The sequence below is a fragment of the Astyanax mexicanus genome, chromosome 15, assembly GCF_023375975.1.
Source record: "Astyanax mexicanus isolate ESR-SI-001 chromosome 15, AstMex3_surface, whole genome shotgun sequence".
Classification (NCBI taxonomy): Eukaryota; Metazoa; Chordata; class Actinopteri; order Characiformes; family Acestrorhamphidae; genus Astyanax; species Astyanax mexicanus.
In genome coordinates this window covers 7,330,143-7,351,718 of record NC_064422.1, presented here as the reverse complement: position 1 = coordinate 7,351,718, position 21,576 = coordinate 7,330,143, and the positions used below count along the sequence as shown (strand labels likewise).

The window sequence follows — 21,576 nt, the reverse complement described above, 5'->3', positions numbered from 1 at the left end:
CAGAGGGAACAGCATTAGCGTCAGCTTTCCTCTCAGCTCTGTTTATTTTCTCTCCAAGGCCTTTTAAGCACCAAATCTGCTACATAATGTTTCTCAAATGTAGTTTTTTTAGTATTTTTTAGCTTTATTGTCAGTAATAATGGTTTGATTTATTACAAAAAAAGAAGATTATCCAAATAGTTTTATGCTGTGAACCTCCTGCTTAGCTAGGCATGTTGTTGAGGTTTGTGAGGTATCATCGGCGGTTGCTATGGTCTTTATAGGTGTTGTTGCTGTTGTGTTTGTAAATGGTTAATAAGGTGTTTCTTGGAGGTTGCTGTTGTGTTGCTTAGATGTTGATAAACTATTGCTTTCTGGTGGTTGTAGTATTTCAGGTGGTTGCTGTGGTGTTGCATAGTGAATACTGGATGGGTGCTACAGTATGGCATTATGAATGGTATGATATTCCAGGCTCTCAAAAGCTAGCCATGGTATTGTGGTTGCTGGGGTACCAAAGGCAGTTGTCTGTGTGTGTTTCTTGGAGGTTGCTTTAACTGTCCAAGTTGTTGCTGTTGTGTTTCTTAATGGTTGATATGGTATTTTTTGGTGGTAGCTAATGTTTGATGCTAAGAGGTTGATAAACTAATGCTTGGTGGCTGCTGTAGTTTTCCAGGTGGTTGCTGTTGTGTTGCTAATAGATTGACAATGTGTTTCTTGGTGGTTTTCAAAGTAGATATGGCTTTCCTGATGGTTGTTATGGTATTGCAAGTTGGTTTCTATAGTGCTTCTGAGTAGTTGGTAGCTGATTTCTGTGATGTTCTAGGTGGTTGCTGTGGTGTTGCTGAGTGGTGTCTTTGGGGTTGCAAAGTGGTTGCTCTAGTATCCCAGGAGGTTGTTAGGTTGTTGCTAAGGGATTGTGGTATTCCAGATTATGCTATAGTGCTTTCAAGTGGTTGCTAGCTGATTGCTATGGTGTCCCAGGTGGCTGATGTGGTGTTGCTTACAGATTGCTTGGGTTAGATCTGTGCTATATATATATATATATATATATATATATATATATATATATATATATATATATATATATATATATATATATATATATATATATATATATTAGGGCTGTCCCTAACGATTATTTTTTAAACGATTATTCTAACGATTATTTTTTTCGATTAGTCGACTAATCTATTCATTGAGAAACATATTTAAATAATTATTTTACGTTTTAAAGCAAATGATAAATTACTATATTTATATATAACAACAACAACAACAACAACAACAACACAAGCCTACTAAACCAAACCCCACACTTATAATCACTTAGATGTACAGCACGTTGTTTAGATCTTTAACGCTAAAAATGGATAAGCTCCCATACACCACAACCGTGTGTTGCACTGTTTTCTGTGACCGCTGTGGTGGAAAATAATGACAGGAAGAAAGAAATATTCAGAGTCTCTGAGTCTTGATCAGAATGAGTAACAAGATTTATTGAGAAGCCACACGTAATGAATACAGAGTGAACTCCTGCCTTGCAAGAGGTGCCAAGCTCTCTTTATACCTTTTAGATCCTCCCATCCCTTACTTCCCAATTATGGGCACAGTGCCACCATTGTGACACGTCAACTTCTTCTGACATGTGATATGACATAATCCCTTAGTGAGCATATCAGGCTGGTTCTCAAAACATTGCAAGCAGAAAGGAAGATGACCCTGGCGCCAGAATTTGTAGAACAACTGTGACGTGCATTCCTTAACACATACACATAGCCAGATAGAGAAAACTCTTACTCAGCATTTCAAAAAAGCTCACTGAGGGTAGAATGTTCACAGTACACATTATCATCGCATAGAACAAAAAGTAATATCATTAATAGTCGTCATTGTTTATGAATCATCACACGTCATTGATTATGAATCATTTCAATAAACACCTTCCATCACACTCCCCCCTTTGATTCTGAATCAATAATGAAATTTTCTTTTTACAGCTAATTTTCTTTACCTTCATTAAACAAACGGTCTAGCCCAAATGCAGTATCTAACTCTATTGTATCTACTGTAACTTGCAGGAACTGGCCTTTCTTCTGCATATGGCGGAACAAAAATTAATAGATATATATTAGAAAAGAGTAAAAGTACATCAACAAATAAAATCTCGATAGGTCAACACATTCGCGCGCGCGACAGAGAGAGAGAGAGAGAGAGAGAGAGATAGAGAGAGAGAGAGAGAGAGAGAGAGAGAGAGAGAGAGAGAGAGAGAGAGAGAGAGAGAGAGAGAGAGAGAGAGAGAGAGAAAGAAAGAAATAAACTAAAGCCAGTCGAGGGCCAGAGAGAATTCCTCATACTTCATCCAAGCAGTTATACATTTTGCAAATGACATGTGATTGTACAGAACTTATCAATATGATTACGTCAGCAGAGTCCAGTTAACAGCATGTTGTCCAGTTTTAATGACGTGATTAGCTCCAGCCTGTCTGAGCAACAGGTTCTTATCATGATGTTGTTCAGCACTGTGTCCTTCATGAACACAGCAGACAGTCCTTAAGTGTCCTAAAGTCTGTGAGAAGATGAGACAGAGGAAAAGAGTGGATGTAAAGATCTTCTGGCTATCTGAGGAGAGGTTTCCAGCACTTCACTCAGATAACTTGTTGTCTCCTAGTTCATATGCACTGGTCCCAGAACAGCAGAACAGCAGTGAAGCTTCTCTGCCACTCAGGGTCACATTCTCCTCACAGCTCTCACTGTTGATGAAAACACTCTGACCTTCCTGATTCCTGAAAAAAGTAAAAAAAAAACAACCTCCAAAGCCTTGTCATAGTGACAGTTAAAAAGAGAGCAGAGATCATAAGGTTATTAAGTGAATTATAATGTGAACAGTAAAAATAATAACTGTATATATAAATGTATAAAACATTTAAGAATAAGAGTGTGAAGGTGTGGTTATCTCCAACCATACCCTTCACTCCCCCCTTCTAGACCAAATGGAATCATCCAAGATTCCATGATGGTCTACATAACGCCTAAGAAGCCCCGGGAGTAATGACAAGTGTCCGCATACAGAGTATGAGAACAAGTGTTTCTTCATCTCAGCTGTGGACATGCTGGGGCCTATTGCACACCAGTCCCCACGCCGGACTCTCCCTGCCTCGTCATGCCCACCATGGATCTGAGAAGATTCATAAACAAATTTTACTACATTAACTTTCTCTTTTTTTTTTTTCCAGAATTACAACATGAAGTTTAAAAGTGTTAAAATCAAGTCAATGTTTTTCAACATTGTCACTGTTTTCGCTCTAGACTATAGAATACATAGTCTCAACATTTATTTATCAAATGCCTTCATATTTTCTTTTAACCTTTCACATTGTCTAATTTAATCTTCAACCACAATAATGTATATATTTTTTATACATTAATTAGACATTTTCTTACACTAGATGCTGAGAAGCTGATCTACACCTTTGTTTTGATTAGAGTATTGTAATGCATTATTCTCTGGATTACAATTATTATTCTCTACAATTTACAAATTACATTGTGGTCAAAATGCTGCAGCTACAGTTCTAACTCACACACATAAAAAGAGAGAAGATTATTTAGATTGGATTTTAATATTCATTTAGTGTAAAAAGTGTAAAAATCTCTTAACTGCTTAGCAGCTAAGTATATATCAGGACTCCTGACAGATCGACAATTCCAGCTCATTTGTTGAGAACATTTAGCGTTGCATTCTGTATTTATGCACCAAAGATTTGTAACTCTCTATCAGTTTATATCCATCAGGGATCACCCAGTTCTTCCTTTGAAGCACATCTAAAACTTATTTGTGCACTTCAGATTAATCTTAGTTTTATTTATTTTAAAATAGTTTGTTATGTGCCAAAATTCTTAATGCCAATCTGTAGACAAACAATCCTCAACTTTACACATACTCAGAAATCCTTAAAGCATTGTTCAGAATATTTAGTCTGATTAGTGCTGTTATTTGAGGGCGAACACACAAAGAGCATAAAACACCCCCTTTTTATTTTAGTTATTAAGTAGAGAGTTCAGTTCTTCCAAAACACTGATGAGTATGATGCAGTCAGTGCATTTCCTCTATATCCTTCGTAAACTTATTTTCCATCTGTTAACTTGAGTCTAAAAACATTTGGCTGATGTTAGAATTTAAATGTGTGTGGAGTTGTGTCCACAAGCTGTTGTAGGCATGGTCCACCTAAGTTTAGACTAACTAGTTCCTATGACAGTGATTTTGAAGCTATGAGCTGCAGTGGTCCTGTTTGAAGTTATTGGCCTAATATTTATTTTCCTTGTTCAGTTCCAATATATATTTTTGCGAACTGTGCTACCTGTAAATTAATTGCAAAAAATAAAAACATATTTAAGTTTCACTTGTTTGGCATAGTTGCAAGACTGTTAGCTGGTGGTTTAGCAAGCTAGTTATTATTATATATATTGAATTAATTTAGCATTAATATTAATGCACATATAAGAGAAAGATTTCTATCTTACCCTATATATATATTTTTAAAAAACCTTTGGAGCAAGCAAAGCTCTTTTTGTAGTTGATAGTCTACATTGATGTATTAATAAGATTTTAAATGGTTGATTTTTATTTAAGCCAGCATGCTTGGTTACTTTAGCTAGTTACAACTACATCTGAGTTTATATGTATTAATTTTGTCAAAAGCCAGTAAACAACTTCCCTTACATAAGCCTTAATGGAGATGATTGTTATTAAAAATGTTTTATACAAATCATAGTCATTAGGCAACATAAATTACATAATGTAAACCTAAAAAAAAAACTTTCCAGTGAAAATTGAGGGCCAATGTGTGATAGGCCTTTAATGTATTAATCTGCCCAGCAACCATGTTTGGCTACTGTTTACAATGAAATTAAAGATTTTTCCCTGAACTAGATATTATTTTTAATTCATCAAAGTTTTTGATGAGAAACACTATTTAAAAGAGAAACCAAAAAAGCTAAAACCTCCCTTTTTTTTTTTTTTCTTAAAAAGAAAGGTAAAACAGTCATAATTTGAGTCACCACCAGATTTAAAGTTTAACCAAACATTTTCTACATGAGGCATAAACATCAAAAATTAAATAAAATCACTCCTTTTAATGGAAAAAAGTAAACAGGCATAAAAATAAAAAATCTGGTCTCACGTCTCTGTTGCTGGCTCAGGCTGAGGGGTGAATCCACTGGGCTGATTGGCTGCTGGGGGTGGGTGGTGTTGATGGTTGAGCAGGTGCTGTCTGAAGCGGTCTCTGATCGCTCAGTTCTTCCAGATCTGAAACCAGTTTCCTGGACCAGTGCTGTAACATTTCAATCACAGCAGGTCCGGTGAAGACGCAGTCCAGCCATCGACCGACAGCTGGACCAAACACAGTCTCTCATCTGAGACTCTCCTAATGAAGTGCTCTGGTTCAGATGATGTTCACAGTACTGTTGCAGAGGACCCTGTCTCTGAGGGTCAAAACTCCTGTGATGAGCACCACCCCCGCCTTCTCAAACACCCAGAAAACAGCACTGAGCAACAATCAGTCAAAAGAGAAAAATCCCTCCAAAAAAAAACCTTAAAAGAAAAAATAATAATAAAAAAAGAAATCCTGAAAGGAATTCTAACATGGTTAAAAATTGTTTAGCCTCATGAAATAACTAAAACAAAAATTATTTCCAGCCAAACGATGCTTGATATTTCTAAACTGTATAAACATTAACATTATATTGTTGTGCTCTGATGGGGACTCAAAATATAGCCAAGAATATGCAAGCAAGTTCTTCATTGCCAGAAATAGAAAACATATGGAAAGCAAAACAAAAAGCTCCATATATATATATATATATTTTTTAAAAACATCTGATGTCTCCTTGTTTAAAAGTCAGAAAGAGAGACCCAATTCACTGCAGCTCGTAATAGATACAATATTAAGTTTGTCAAATTAAACCTTTCCAAAGAAAGTAAGGTCTTTTCTTACTGGTTTCTAAAATCTACTATCCTCATTAAGAGAATCAAAAGATCAGCATAGACTGAGATGCATGAGAACCACTAGAGAAATTAGATATGTGTATTCTTTAAATCTCATTCAGCTGAGACTGAGCTGAAATCAGTCTCAATAAAAAAGAATAATAATAGAAAAGGCCTAAACCACATGAAGACAGAAGCTGTGTTCAGAATGGCTCACTCATTAACTCTTTCACTATGTAGCATTTTCTATTTACTAAACGAATTATGGAACAACCAAACAATAAACCATGTTTGTCCTGCTCTGAGGACGTCTAATACAACAGCACTGCATTGCATTATAGTATATTTTGGAATTTCTAAATTTTGTGATGCATTAGGTTTTTCATAGTGAACTATATAGGGAACAGAATGTACTGCTGTGGTTTTAAACAGTACTGCAAAAAATGGTTTTACACTATATAGTGCACTATTTCTGGAATAGGGAGCGATTCTGACACAGCCACACACACATTATATTCATCATTAGATTCGCTTACAGAATATCAGAGTTAGACAAATGTTAGAAACATACACACTTACACACACGCACAGACACACACACACACACACACACACACACCAAATGTGATAGAAGATAGCAGAGAAGAGATGTTTTGTCTATCTCTCTCACTGCTTTATTCAACACACGCAGAAACACACACACACACATTGTATCAAAAGCCTGGAATCCTCATCTCTTTTCTGTTTCAATCAGGGATGACTTTCACAATGTGGACATTTGTACATAACTCATCACTACTATTTAAACATGAAGCAGTCTCACATATTCACTAAACTGCCATCCTCAGAATTCTACAGCATTTTCCATAAAGATAATGAAACATGTTACATTGAACAGTTCCAGCATGGCTCAATATTCTGCCCTACTTTAATATATGTATATTGGGTTAATATGCTAATGATTCCAAACCTTTGAACAACACTACATAAACACACACACACACAGACATACACATATAGTCTTGGCTCATTTGATTGAAAAGAGCTGCGTCATGAATTTTTGGATTAAATTTCAATTCTTTAGTTACTTGGGATCCCATTTTGTTCTCTCATTCGATTTTAATGACTCAGAGTAATTTAGCCCCAATAATCACGTCTCACCTTCCTTCTTCTATCCCTGCTTAATACACAATCAGTACCCTGTACTATTATAGTATTATTTATGCACTCCTCCCCACGGTCCCGGGACCTATTACTCTAATGACACGTCTATCAATAGAGGCCTCGCTATGACCAGGCTAGTCTTCTCTTTAACTTCAAAGATATATTTACATACATCAATAAAGGCCTCGCTATGACCAGGCTAGTCTTGTACACCGTCATGTAACTATACACTGTCCAGGGCGGAGTGCTGAAGGAAGGATGGAGGGGAGTAAATTAATTTAAGAACAATTGTTTACATTTAAAATTTCCTTAATGAGTAAATTAGTTAACCTGTCACTCACCACCAATGTTTGTCGATGAGGCCTGGATTTGCGAATGGGGGGGAGAGGCCGCACTTACCCCCGCGGTACTTGTCCTTTATTCTGTGGAATTTTCCCTTGCTTCTGGGGTCCAGCTGTTTTGCTGGAGAGCGTCCTCGGCAGGTGCTAGTCTCTCCCCCTCCGCCGCAAGACCATGCTCATCCTGTTCCGTGACGCCAAATTGTGGTGGAAAAATAATGACAGGAAGAAAGAAATATTCAGAGTCTCTGAGTCTTGATCAGAATGAGTAACAAGATTTATTGAGAAGCCACACGTAATGAATACAGAGTGAACTCCTGCCTTGCAAGAGGTGCCAAGCTCTCTTTATACCTTTTAGATCCTCCCATCCCTTACTTCCCAATTATGGGCACAGTGCCACCATTGTGACACGTCAACTTCTTCTGACATGTGATATGACATAATCCCTTAGTGAGCATATCAGGCTGGTTCTCAAAACATTGCAAGCAGAAAGGAAGATGACCCTGGCGCCAGAATTTGTAGAACAACTGTGACGTGCATTCCTTAACACATACACATAGCCAGATAGAGAAAACTCTTACTCAGCATTTCAAAAAAGCTCACTGAGGGTAGAATGTTCACAGTACACATTATCATCGCATAGAACAAAAAGTAATATCATTAATAGTCGTCATTGTTTATGAATCATCACACGTCATTGATTATGAATCATTTCAATAAACACCTTCCATCACACCGCTAGATTTTGTGACCACTGGCAAGTAGTTCTCAGCAGACCGGTGCACTGGCCGATTCGAAACGTGTTCGTTTCTAATGTTTACCCCGACTGGCCAAAACGGTTCAGTTTAGGGCTGAGGGTAAGGTGTAGGTATTGAAAGCTTCCGTTTTGCCAATGAACGCTCATAACCGTGAGCACTGGTCACAAAATTCCGACGGTGACAGAAAACGGTGTGACACCGCAGCGCCGACGGCGCTAGCTAAAATAACTTAAGGCAGCTAGCTTAGCTAAACACCTGAACTTATGAATAATGCTACTGTTTCTGGAAACTGCGAAATGCCATGCACAAATATAAACCAAAAATGTATAATTTCTGCCTGTGGCAGGTTTAAAACCTTTGGTAGACAGCCTTAAGTCTTTTTAAGGACACCCGCGGAGACCCTGATGTAAACGGTAACTTACTGTGTGACCCTGTTGACATAGTGCTCCTGGATGTTTGCGCTTCAAGTGCTCCTTTTGCACATATGGCAGAGGACCACATTGTTGCCCTTTTGCAGAGAGTCGGATTCGGCACAAACGCGGCGGCACCTCGCGGTCCGCGGTGTTAGTTGTAAGCGCTCGCGCTAGCCGCAAAATACGGCAGAAAACACTGAGGGAGCTGCAGAATTATGAATGGGACTAGAATAGGAGCACGAGGAGATCAAAGAGAACCTTCACCTGTGAGTAGCTCTCACCAGAACAAGTCAGAACAATCTCTCTCTCTCTCTCTCTCTCTCTCTCTCTCTCTCTCTCTGTCTCTCTCTCTCTCTCTCTCTCTCTCTCTCTCTCTCTCTCTCTCTCTCTCTGTGTCTCTCGCACGTGAACTCCTCCGCGTTTGACTTGCAGAACTGTGTTTAGCTGTTCTTAAAAATCATTTTAATTAAATAATAGTTCTATGCTTCTATGTTACCGTGTTAATTAACATAATTCTGATCACATTTCGCTCATTAAAACAGCCCGAAAACAGCCAGTTGGAATTTTTGGGCCCGATCTAACCTCTAATGCTCTCCACAGGCGCCGCCATCTTTACGACGCGCCGACGCACGTTATGCAAATCGATGTATTTTTGTAATCGATGACGTCGATTATGTCGACGCGTCGCCCCACTCCTAATATATATATATATATATATATCGATTGTGATGTATTTTCTTATTGTATCAACAATATGCTTTTTTAACCATATTTAGCATATCATCAGTGTTTAAAAAATACTGACCCACCTGTAAATTTTATTACAGAGAGTGTATAAAATCCTGTTTAATTGGATGATGTGCAGCAAAAATGGAATAAAAATCACTGTAATACACACACAAATGCTTAATAGCAAAACTCGCCACTGCTGATGCATTTTGTCTGCATGTATAAATACAATAAATACTCTGTATTGTAAAAATAACTTTAAATATTGTAATATAATATTTTTACAGTATCGTCCAGCTCTATCATTGCACACCAAGCTTGGTACTCTGTTTATATCGATTTCAGAATTTTGTTGTATCGACCAAAAGAAATATAACGTGAAATCATCCAGCACTAGCTTAGGTGTTATAAGGTGGTTGCTAGGCAGTTCCTGTGGTATTTCGGGTGATATTGTGGCTGCTGTGATATCCTTTGGTGTCTCAGTTAGTTGCCAAGTGGGTTCGTATCATTCGTACATTTTGAATGGTGGCAAAACCTTTTAATTACTATGTAAAATTATTAAACAAAAAAAAAAAACATAAGCTATGCAACCATAAAAAATATTGATACACAACATGAAAAAAATTATATATTTCTGTATTTCTGTCATATCACCCACCTTTAAATTTACAGTCTTGACCTACAAACGATTCATGTTCACAGGTCAGTTCCTGGGTGACTTGGCTTATCCTGGCTGCTGGCTCTATGGAGGAGAAGAGAGAGGTCTTCTCATACCTGGTCCATGTTGCCAAGTGCTGCTGGAATATGGGCAACTACAACGCAGTGATGGAGTTCTTGGCAGGCCTGAGGTATGACGACTAAATATTCAGAGCTCTGTTTGGATCGTTGTTTGCTTAGCAAAGTGGGAAACATTTTTGGATTTTTTTAAAGTGTGGGGATCTACAGTACCACAAAAAATTCAGAGGTTTCTCATTATTTTCAAATGTTCTGCATTGTAGATTAATACTGAACTCATCCAAACTATGAAAAAAAAGTATGGAATTATTTAGTAAACAAAAAAGTGTTAAACAAACCAGAGCATCTTTTGCTTAGATGACAGCTTTGCGCATCTTGGCTGCATTTTCTAAGTTAGCTTTATAAGATAGAGTCAACAGGAATGGCTAACAGCTAAAAGCAGTTAACAGCTGTGCCGTAAAAGGCACTAAACGATAAAACCATTTGCTTTGTATTAATATCTAAAAAAGTGTTCCTTTGAAGTCAACAAACAAACAATTCCTGCTTAAATATTTTATAAACTTTTCCTAACCTTAAAAAGCGCTATTATTGCGGTAATTTCCACCTCTGCAGGGCCCACTCAAGTTCAACTGTGCTATAAGCGAGGAGGATAATGTGTCCATGTACTTTACTCACCACTGTCAGAGCTACACTGCTTCTACTGTAGTTCAGCCCAATCAGCTCTTCCTTCTACCCTGTCCCTAAACCCATACATCACCCAGTGCACCTCCCAAACTACATCTTTATTGTTTTAGCATTTTTCAGATTTGAGCTAGAGTCAGAAGGTAGAATAAGCCAAAATAAGGCGGATTAGTTACTCTTTATCGAGTTAATTACTTGAATTTCTTGTCTCTTAATGTGTTTGAGAGCATCAGTTGTAAAGTTGTGAAGAGGTAGAGTTACAGGTATACAGTGAATAGCCCTATTGAGTAATGTTCTAATACATATTATGGCAAGAACTACTCAAGTACTTTAAGAAATGAAGGTCATTCAATCCGAAAGATTTCGGGAAAAGATCTGAAAGATTTGAAAGTATCTTCAAAAGCAGTCGAACAGACCATCAAAAATATTATGATGAAACTGGCTCTCATCAGAACTGCCTCAGAAAAGAAAGAGCAAAAGTTTTCTCAGTTGCACAGGATAAGTTAACCAGAGTATTTTTTGGTTTGTTTGACACTTTTTAAGTTACTACATGATTCCTTATGTGTTCTTTCATAGTCTGGATGACAGATAGATAGATCCCAGAGGGAAATTCTGGACATTTAGTAGTAGGTATACATAGTGTACAAACATTACAAAAGGATAAGAAAGAATGATACAGATAAACAGAGAAATAGAGAAAGGTAACTCTAAAGGTAGAGTCTTTTGTGTGTGTGTAATAGAGGTAGTGTAGTAAAACACAGTAAACAGCAATGAACACCAGTTGTTTTGCATTTTGAGAAGATAACTGATGTCGGCCATATAGACAGTGCAAGTACGCAGTGCAAGATTGACTTCTGTTATTATTTACAATGTTGGAAACCATAGTTACCATGCCAAATTATTTCAGTTATTTAAGTTTAGCACATCCTTCTTTTGTAGATCCCGTAAAGTGCTGAAGATGTGGCAGTTCATGGACCAAACAGACATTGACACCATGAGACGCCTAAAGGACGCCATGGCCCAGCACGAGTCCTCGTCTGAGTACAAGAAGGCGGTGAACCGTGCCCTCAACATCCCTGGCTGTAAAGTGGTGCCGTTCTGCGGCGTGTTCCTGAAAGAGCTCAGTGAAGCTCTCGACGGAACAGCCAGTCTGATTGGCCTGCGTTTTCCTTTCAGTTCTCAAGAGGACTCGATCGAGGTGAGGTCTCTACTTCCTTTTAACAGCCATTACAGGAAATGTTAGCTTTATTAAATTAATGATGGCCTAGGCCACAAGCGCTGTAGTAATTGTGCGTAATGTTGTTATGGCTGGCTGTGGTTTGAGTGATGATTTCCTTCCTTCTTTATAGAAGCCAGTTTTAAATGGGTTTAAATGGGTTTGATATCGTCTCAAAAAGCCCAGCAGATTAATTCCTTCAGGAAACAGGCACTTGACTTTTCTAATGGCAGCTAAATATCCATTAGCATATGAACATTTACTAAATGATTAATCAGTCAGAATGGAAAAGTACTGAATGCTAAATCAAAGCTGATATTATTAATGTGTGTGAAAATCACTAAGCATTTTGTTTTTTCTTTTTTATTTAATGCAGTTTGTGTCCGACTACAACGGTCAGCTGCATTTTCTGCAGAGGGTGGGAAATGACGGACTACACAACATTGAGAAAGAGGCCACAGTTAGTAACATCCTTCAGACCATCCGTAGCTGCAACCGCAGCCTGGAGGCAGAGGAATTGGAGGAGAGCGTGAGGGAACCCAGCACTGTCCTCCTTAGGAACTCTTTCAAAGACAAAAACAGGAACCAGTGAGTCCCTTTTCTGTTAATGATTAGAATCAAATTGATACAAAAATATTTATTCCATCAGTGCAAGCTGTGGATTTATTTTTCTTGTTGTAAATATCAGCAGAATTTCCAGTAAGATATTTAGACTGTGATAATTAGAATTATGGTTGGAGAATAGGGTTTAAAATAACATGTAATGCGATAATTAAAGTCTTTGGAGATATGACAAACCACTAAAAATAATCTGCTTTGTTTTTGTTCCTTAACTCAGTGAAGGTGGTTTAGATTATTTGTCCTCGGACAATTAGGGGGGTCTACAAAAAGTGATTCTGGCTCCGCCTACTACACAGAATTTGGTTACAAATTAGATAACATGGCTACATGTTGGGCTAAATTATAATAGAATGAATGGGATTGGACCTCTGTGCACATGAAACATAAAACGCTGAAATATATAAGTACTAGGTGTGGGCGATATGGAATTAAATTATATCACAATATTTCATGGTATTTTCACTATAACAGTACTCTTGGCAATATGACAAAACACTGAATTTCTTTTTTTCAAGAATACACTACTACAACAAAATAATAAAAAAAATGTTATTATTGCATACGATATTATATGGCATATCCCTAACTGAGATATTAAAAAATACTAGATTTTTATCAGATTAGTAACAGAAGTCAATGATCCAGAATGTCATGATACTATAATAATGCACTCCAAATATCTCCATATATCCAGGATTAAAGTAAAATAAATGATACTGTACAGATATAATCTCTAGTAGATATATAATAAGAAATGAAAAAAGTGTGAATGTTTCTTTTGCTAAAAACAGCAAAAAAATAGTTCCCTGATGTAATAATTAGGGGTGGGTGATATGGCACGATAAATCAGTGTATAATATCATTCACCATATTCAAAAATGTTGGCGATATTATTGCGTACGATATGATTTGGCACACCTCTAGTAAGTACTATATTGTCCTGTAAAAGGTGAATGTTAAAGCTGTGGATTTGGCCTCTGCATGGCCTCTGTGCTGCAGTAGTATGTCTTTGGTAGGAAGGTTCACGCTCGTTATTAACACGGTGTCATGGAGAATTGTCTGGATTGTGTCTAAATTGGGATTTGTCTGCATTGTGTCATTGGTTGTGCTTGTTTCTTCGTCCATGATGAGCTGATTTCTCTGGAGGTGCTCTTAATCTTCAGGAGCTTCTTTAAGCACAGCCAAGTTCAGCTTTCCCTGAAACTCAATTTAGAAGCAGATGTTTATCAACTCAAACATTATCATTGACTCCGTTTCCCAAAAATAAATTTAACTAATGTATAACTTCAAAAAGTTATTTGAGCAACAATTTATAATAGTGGATTTTAATCTGGGGTTGCATTATAGTCCCTGGAGGGTGTGAGTTGTTATTAAGGGTGTTTTCTGTGTAAAACTGTGTAAAAAATGAGACTTGGATTTAATCAAGAGTTGTCTTTTCACTGAATCAGACTTACTCATGTGCTTTATGAGTCTTTATGTCCAGGTTGGCTTAAGTATCACTTTTTTGCATATTTTGATTGTTAATTGTTAGGGAACATTAGAAAAAAAACAGCATAAAGGATAACAGTTGAATCCCAGTTCATGCAGCTTGCCATCAGCAGCCGGAGTCTGAGAGAGCACAGTTGGCCTTCCTCTTTTTGGGTGGTTCTTTCCACACATCACTCTTAGTGTGATGTTGGTCTGCACAGGCGTTTGTTAGCTGATATATCAGAGCTGGATTGCTGTGCTTTTCTCTGAACAAACAGTGATGCTCTATCAGCGGCAATTGGAAAACAGGCGGAGTCTGACTTTACCCACAAATGGGATGTACAGTATATGGAAAAATAGGCTAACTTTTGAATAACTACTTGCTTTTCCATAGGGTGCAGGTACTGTGTAATGAAGTTGTTGTTTATGTTGTTTACTATAATTACTATAATATATATTTTTTAAAGCTGTTAAAGTTGTTTATCTTTTTTTTTTACCAAACTTACTGTAGGCGTGATTTGTTTAGAAAAGCACTGTCTGACACTTTGAGCCCAATGTAAGTTGTGTTGGAAACTTATACCTTATATGTCCACATTGGATTGTTGTTGAAACCCCTCATAATGAATCCATTCAGCTTGTTTAAGTTGACTATGGCTTACACAGTTGCTTACACAGCTTATCTGGTCCCTGTGGAACAAAAATGATTCCTAATAAAACAGTGCTGTAACAGATTATAGACAAACATGAGCCTATTGGCCCAATGTCTAATGCCAGGCATTGGCTAGAGGGGTATAACACCCCCAGTATTGAGCTGTGGAACAGTGGAACTGTGTTCTCTAGAATTATGGTGCTCCATTCAGTACTTTTTTCATTGAATACAATTAAATTCTCATTGCTATGTGGCAGATTTAGTATAAAGACTTTGCTGGACAGTAGAGAATTACTTCAGTTCTCAATAAAAGCAGAATAGGCCCTTGATTTTAGAAAAAATGGTGAATAACAAGTTGGCTCAATACAGTTCTGTCTATATAGCACTTATATAGTAATTAGCAATGAAGTGACTGTGCTTGTTACTTATGATTTATTTTGATTTGTGTTGTAACTCTGTTGATATATCGTAAACTTATCCTCCTCTTCAGATTTCTGGTTGGGGACCTCTCTGACTCTGAAGGGGATTTGGTGGAGCCTCCCCGTGAGACGGACCTACAGAGCCCAGAGGAGCCACATGGAGCTTTCTGCCACGGCACGGAGCTCATCCCCTGGTACGTTCTCTCGCTGTCGGCCGACATCCACCAGTTCCTGCTGCAGGGAGCAACAGTCATCCACTTCGAGCAGGAGAGCCATCAGAGCAGCCGCTGCCTCCTCCGCCTGCAGCCTGACAACTGCTTCCTCACCTGGTCCAAACCCCAGAGCAGCTGCCCTCCAGGTATCCGGAGTAAGGGCTGTCCTCTGGACCCCAGCATCCACAGCCATGCAGCTCTCTGTGGCCTGACGGAGGGAGTCCTGGACCTCAGCGTGGTAAAGGCTGTGTTCATGGGTCACCCAGCTGTGGACATCAACTTTGTGTGTCTGCAGCACAAGCTGTGCAATATGAGCGCAGAGGAGAACGGCATCTCGCTGTTATATGGAGCGCACACCACCGACAACAAGCTGCTGCACTTTGTGGCTCCAACGCACACAGCGAGCGTACTGTACGAGGGCCTGCAGCAGCTGCTCAGTGCCATCCGCAAGATCAAGAACTTCCCTGACCAGAGACTGCAGTGGCTGCGCAGACAGTATGTAGGCCTTTACCAGGTAAGTGCATTTAGAAGCTAGTCAAGCTATTGTCCCTTTAAGACAATCTAATGCCTCTAATATCTACACATCTATGGCACCAATGAGAATACAATAGCATAATAATGCAATTATACATTATTTTATTACATAACAATTAACTAAAAAAAGAGAGCTTTTTTTCATGCCGATTGATCAGCTTTGGCATGCTTTTGTTGACCAGCTTTGGCATGCTGGTTGACCAGCTTTAACATCCCAGTTGACCAGCTTTAACATCCCAGTTGACCAGCTTTGCGTACGGGTTGATCAGCTTTGGCATGCTGGTTGATCAGCTTTGGCATACTGGTTGACCAGTTATGGCTTGCTGTTGTTGACCAGTTTTGGCATGCTTGTTGAACACCTTTAGTATGCTGGTTGACCTAGCATGCCTGTTTACCAGCTTTGGCCTGTTTTTGTTGGAACAGCTTTAGCATGCCTTTTTACCAGCCTTGGCATGCTTTTGTTGACCAGCTTTGGCATGTATGTTGACCAGCTTTGGTATGAATGTTGTCCAGCATTGGCATGTATGTTGACCAGTTTTAGCCTGTTTTTGTTGACCAGCGATGGCCTACCTGTTGACCAGCTTGGCATGCTTGTTGACCAGCTTTGGCCTACTTTTGATGACCAGCTTTAGTGTGCTTTTGTTGACCAGCTTTGCCATGCTGGTCAACCAGCTTAGGCCTGCAGGTTCTGCAGCTTTGGAATGATAGTTGAACAGTTTTGGCCTGCTTTTGTTGACCAGTTTGGCATGCCTGTTGATCAGCTTTGGTATGCCGGTTGACAAGCATTAGCATGCTAGCTGACCAGCTTTGGCATACCGGTTGACAAACTTTGGCATGCCAGTTGACCAGCTTTGGCATGACAGAGCGGGTCAACAAGCATGCCAATGCCGGACAACCGGTATGCTTCAGCTGGTCAACCAGCAGGCAAAAGCTGGCCAACCAGTATGCCAGCAATTGACCAGCTATAGCATACCGGTTGACTGGCATTGGCATGCTTGTTGTCCAGCTGTCAGTTAACAAGCTTGGTCATGGTGGTCAATTAGCATCTTGTGGACCAGCTAAACCATAAACTGAAATAAAACCATACCACTGCTAGTCAAGAGCTAAGCTTGTCAAACAGGCCAGGCTACTTTTTCTGCAGGGTGGGAACTCTGTATCTACCCTTTTTTTTTAAATCCACTTTGATAATGCGGTCTGTAATAATCAAACCTCTAGTTTGCTGTGGGACTCTTAAACAGACTCTTTCTGTTGCTCAGATTTCACAACTGTCTCTCTCGCTTTTCCTCTCTCTGACTCTTTATCTCCAGGAAGACTGTAGGTTTGAGGGGCCGACGCTGGCACAGGCCATTGAGCTGTTTGGTGGCCGGCGCTGGGGTGTAAGCACCGGCAGCTCTGGCTCTACCAGCAGGAACACTGAGAAGACCACTGCTCAGAAGAACAGCCCACTGAGTATGAACTCTAACGTCAAGAAGAAGAAGAAAACCCTCATCAGGGTGAGCAGTTTGTACATGTTTGTACATTAGTTGTACCTTACCTTTACACTATATTCTCTTTTTTATGCTGTCAGTGTTAACACATTAATGCACCAAAGAATAAAGAAACATTAACATAGTATTTTTTCAATGCACATTTATAATTGTATTAATTTACAGAGCCTGGTGATGTATTAGCAATGTAAACATGCATTCTTATTTTAAAAATGATTAATCACAGAATATTGTTATTGTATATTGATAAATGCAAGTATGTTTTAAGATATTTAAACCACTAATATAAGTATAATTCAGTTTTGCAAGTCCAACATTCATTCTTCTATAATCATTTAAAATCCACTATTATACTATTAAATTCATAAGAAGAAGGACAAGTGTGATTAATCCTGATTAATCACAGATTTGATTGACATATTTACGTTTTTGACATGTACAGGGAGACAGTGGGGATGGAACAGATGACGAAATGATCTCACGCAAAACTAAAAGCTGTAAGGAGGTTCTGTGCAGGAGGTCCTCTGATCCTTCAGAAGGTGTGGAGCAGGAAGAGAATGGTGAGTATAAATTAAACATAATAAATTCTTGATTTTAGATAGGTCAGTTTATTTGTACATATATTTTTTTTACTTTAGTTTTTTACTGAGGTAATCGTATGGTAATTAATACAGGTGTGTGTAATCATAACATCACTGTTTTTATTTCTGAATACAGGGTTTATACATTTAGTTATTTGCTGATAGTTCTCAAAGTTTTTACACCATGCGCCACCCACGATCAGACAGGGCCCTATCTTAGACCCTGTGCAAGACACATGATGCTCACCCCAACAACAATCTAAGATTGCAATAAAACATCCAAGTTTCACCGACAAGTCATTTCATGTCACACATGCCAAACACGTTTATACACATTTCACTTTAAAGATGCTATTTTTTCCAACAGCAACAATATGTAATGTAATCAGTAAGGTTATCCTGTAAGGTTATAGTTGTATTATAAAGTAAAACCACATTTTTACTGTATGTATCTGTAGAGGACTCTGTCCCATTTGGCAGCCCCGGAACTTTCTCTTTACCCAGCACCAAATCCCAATCCCCTGGAACGTCCTCCATCACTTCCTCTTCCTGCTCCTCCACCTCAAACACCACCACCCCTGCCCGGCCCCACTCCTCCCCTGTCCTCACTGGCAACTTCAAAACCCAGACCGGGTAAGAGTATTACGTTTATTCATTACAGTACTGGTAGAGATATTTATGGTACAGGTAAGCCCATACACACACTAACCCAAACCCTTTACAGATATTACTCAGAAAAAGGTGTGAAAGTATTGACATTCATTACTCTGTAGGTAGAAGTAGAGATACTAAGGTTTAAAATACTTCTGTAGAAGTTGAAGCATCAACTCAAGCTTTTTACTCTTTAAGTAAAAGTGTAAAAGTACTGCTTTCAAAACTACTTAAAGTCTAAAAGTAAAAGTAATGTAAGGGGAAAAAATTACGGTATTAAGAACAAAAGCTAAGGCGGCTCCACAGAGTCCTATGATGCACTACCCCCTCACCAAAACACATTTTTCTAAAAGCCATAATTGACTATAATGTTATATTATTAAAATGTTAATGTTGATAAATTTGGGATGCACTAGGATCCCTGTTTCAGCTGCATATATGCCCATTAGAAAAAATAGAATGTAAGTATATTGAAGAAGCTTAGTTGGACTGGAATTTGTCTGGAGTTCTCTTAAATCTCTGCACGGATCATCTTCATACTATTCTACATACATCTGCTATGTTCTTGCTGGAGTGTGGGGGGGTGGGGGCGTGTGCAGGTGTGATGGATCACAGTATAAACCAATAGGGTGTCGGAATAGTATATGTTTATGCTTCTCTACATCCAATCACAATCAGATTCACTCTATCTGGATGGAGTGATTTATCCGGATAGAGGTTTTATGAACTGTGAGAAGCTGGAATGAAAACAAGGTAAAATGAAATAGGAGTAACAAGGCTATTTTTTTAAATTATATCATTAATAATTTAAATAATTTAAATTATATATATTTTTAAAGTTGTCTGAAAATAATTACTCCAGTAAAGTATAGATAACCAATATTTATGCCGAAGAAGGATAATTAAGTATTTGTACTTCTTAACTTGGTCAGTGATGGTTTTGGGAGTTCATTTGCTGGTGTTAGTCTACCAGGAGATTTTACAGCACTTTATGCTTCCCTCTGCTGACAACTTTTATGGAGATTTCATTTTCCAGCAGGACTTGGCACACTGCCCACACTGCCAAAAGTACCAGTTGTTCTTACAAAATAATTTATTTTTTTGAGACACTGATTTTTGGGTTTTCATTGGCTGTAAGCCATAATCATCAACATTAAAAGAAATAAATGCTTAAAATAGATCACTCTGTGTAATATTTCTATATCATATGAGTTTCACATTTCACAACTGTATTACTGAAATAAAGTAACTTTTAATGATATTCTAATTTTTGAGATGCACTAGTATATTGCGCATGTTTTTGTTCATCTGTTTTTGCACTCAGTGTCTCTGTCTCTGTCTTCAGGGCATGGAGCAGCAGGAGCTGGCACGGTCGAGGGAAAGACTGTTTCCGAGGCTTCCAGAACCTCATGCTCTCAGACAGCATCATGAGCTTCATCGAGTTCGTGGAGCTCTTCAAGTCTTTCAGGTTTTTAACCCTGTCTTGGTTCTGATGTTGCAGTAAATATGCTACTGGTTGGCAGATCACACACTAAAGCCAGTGCTTAATTCTGTATCTTCTGCAGTATCCGCAGTAGGAAGGATCTGAAAGAGCTGTTTGACACCTACGCCGTTCCCTGCAGCCGCTCGGGCCCGGACTCAGTGCCTCTCTACACCACTCTGAGAATCGACGACAAAGTGACAGGCCTTCAGCCTGACCTAGGTTTGTGCTGAGATACACTGTTGGGAATAATAATAATAATAATTATAATAATAATAATAATTTTACATTTATAACATTTTATAAAAAAGCCTCCTGAGCCTCTTTATAACCTCTTTAAGACCCTTTAAGGAGACAACATTACAACATGACATGACAACATTACACTCAATTGGTTGAAAACAAGATAGCTGGAATCCCAGTCAAAAGTTTCTACAGCCAGTCCATACCGGAAACATGGGCCAGATAAAAATTCACATCCAATTTTTATGATTTGACATATTAGTTTATTTACTTACTGTATTAATCTAATATTTATTTGGGCTACTTGGGTGCTTTTGAACCCAAAAGGTAAGGATACTTTTAAATGTTAATATAAACTACTGTTCCCATAGGAGGACAGTTTTTTTTTTTTTTTTGTAGAACAGGTACAAAACTATAGTCTGTACTTAAAGACTTATACAATGCTTCTATATGATCAGTGGAGCTGAAAAAAAGGCCAATGGTGTAGAAATATTTAGGTGGTCATAATGTTATGCTTGATTTGTGTATTGTGTTTCATGATTTAATAATACAGTCATGCAGTTGAAAGTGTACAATGTCCCTCTTGTAGACCTCCTGACCCGTAACGGATCAGACCTGGGCCTGTTTATCCGCACGCGCCAGCAGATGTCCGATAACCAGAAACAGATTTCTGATGCCATCGCCGCTGCCAGCATTGTGACCAACGGCACGGGCGTGGAGAACGCGTCCCTGGGCGTGTTGGGTCTTGCCATTCCTCAGCTTAACGATTTCCTAGTCAACTGTCAGCGGGAGCACCTGACCTACGATGAGATCCTAAGCATCATACAGGTGAAGAATGATACTGGCTGACTGCGTTTACCAAAAAACGGAACTCATGAGTTAGAGGGACAAAACTATAATGATTAAAATGCTGTAATCAGAAAAGAAACAGAACAGTAGTAATATGGCTATTATAACTATAGAGATCTACATCTACATTATAGTACATTATTCATTTTTACAAGGCATGCAATCAAGCTCAGTATAAAAAGGGTATAGCTATATATGCTATAGTTACACCACACTGCCCAGCAGAGCATTAATGGAAAAGTATACAGTTGTAAATGTTGTAATGTGCTGTTATTAAGAAGACTGGGTTTATAGTAAACACACTCGCTCTGAACCTGAGAGCCAGAACACCAAGTACTAATAAAAGAGTGACGGACAGTTCTAAAGATTTTCATTCTGTACACTTCA

At 38.5% G+C, this 21,576-nt stretch overlaps 1 protein-coding gene across 4 annotated transcripts in view; it reads left to right on the top strand.

Moving 5' to 3' along the window:
* Positions 1 to 21,576, top strand: part of plce1 (phospholipase C, epsilon 1) — a 133,124-nt gene that overhangs the window by 83,078 nt on the left and 28,470 nt on the right. For all 4 annotated transcript variants that reach the window (XR_002649894.2, XM_022669336.2, XM_022669337.2 and 1 more), the window contains 10 exons: positions 10,067 to 10,212; positions 11,720 to 11,978; positions 12,373 to 12,584; positions 15,224 to 15,878; positions 17,206 to 17,391; positions 17,828 to 17,945; positions 18,425 to 18,599; positions 19,963 to 20,085; positions 20,183 to 20,319; positions 20,930 to 21,168. Coding sequence is in view for 3 of the 4 variants with exons in the window: in XM_022669336.2 (XP_022525057.2) it covers positions 10,067 to 10,212; positions 11,720 to 11,978; positions 12,373 to 12,584; positions 15,224 to 15,878; positions 17,206 to 17,391; positions 17,828 to 17,945; positions 18,425 to 18,599; positions 19,963 to 20,085; positions 20,183 to 20,319; positions 20,930 to 21,168 (2,250 nt within the window). In the remaining variant the exon portion in view is untranslated. The remainder of the gene's footprint in view (positions 1 to 10,066; positions 10,213 to 11,719; positions 11,979 to 12,372; positions 12,585 to 15,223; positions 15,879 to 17,205; positions 17,392 to 17,827; positions 17,946 to 18,424; positions 18,600 to 19,962; positions 20,086 to 20,182; positions 20,320 to 20,929; positions 21,169 to 21,576) is intronic.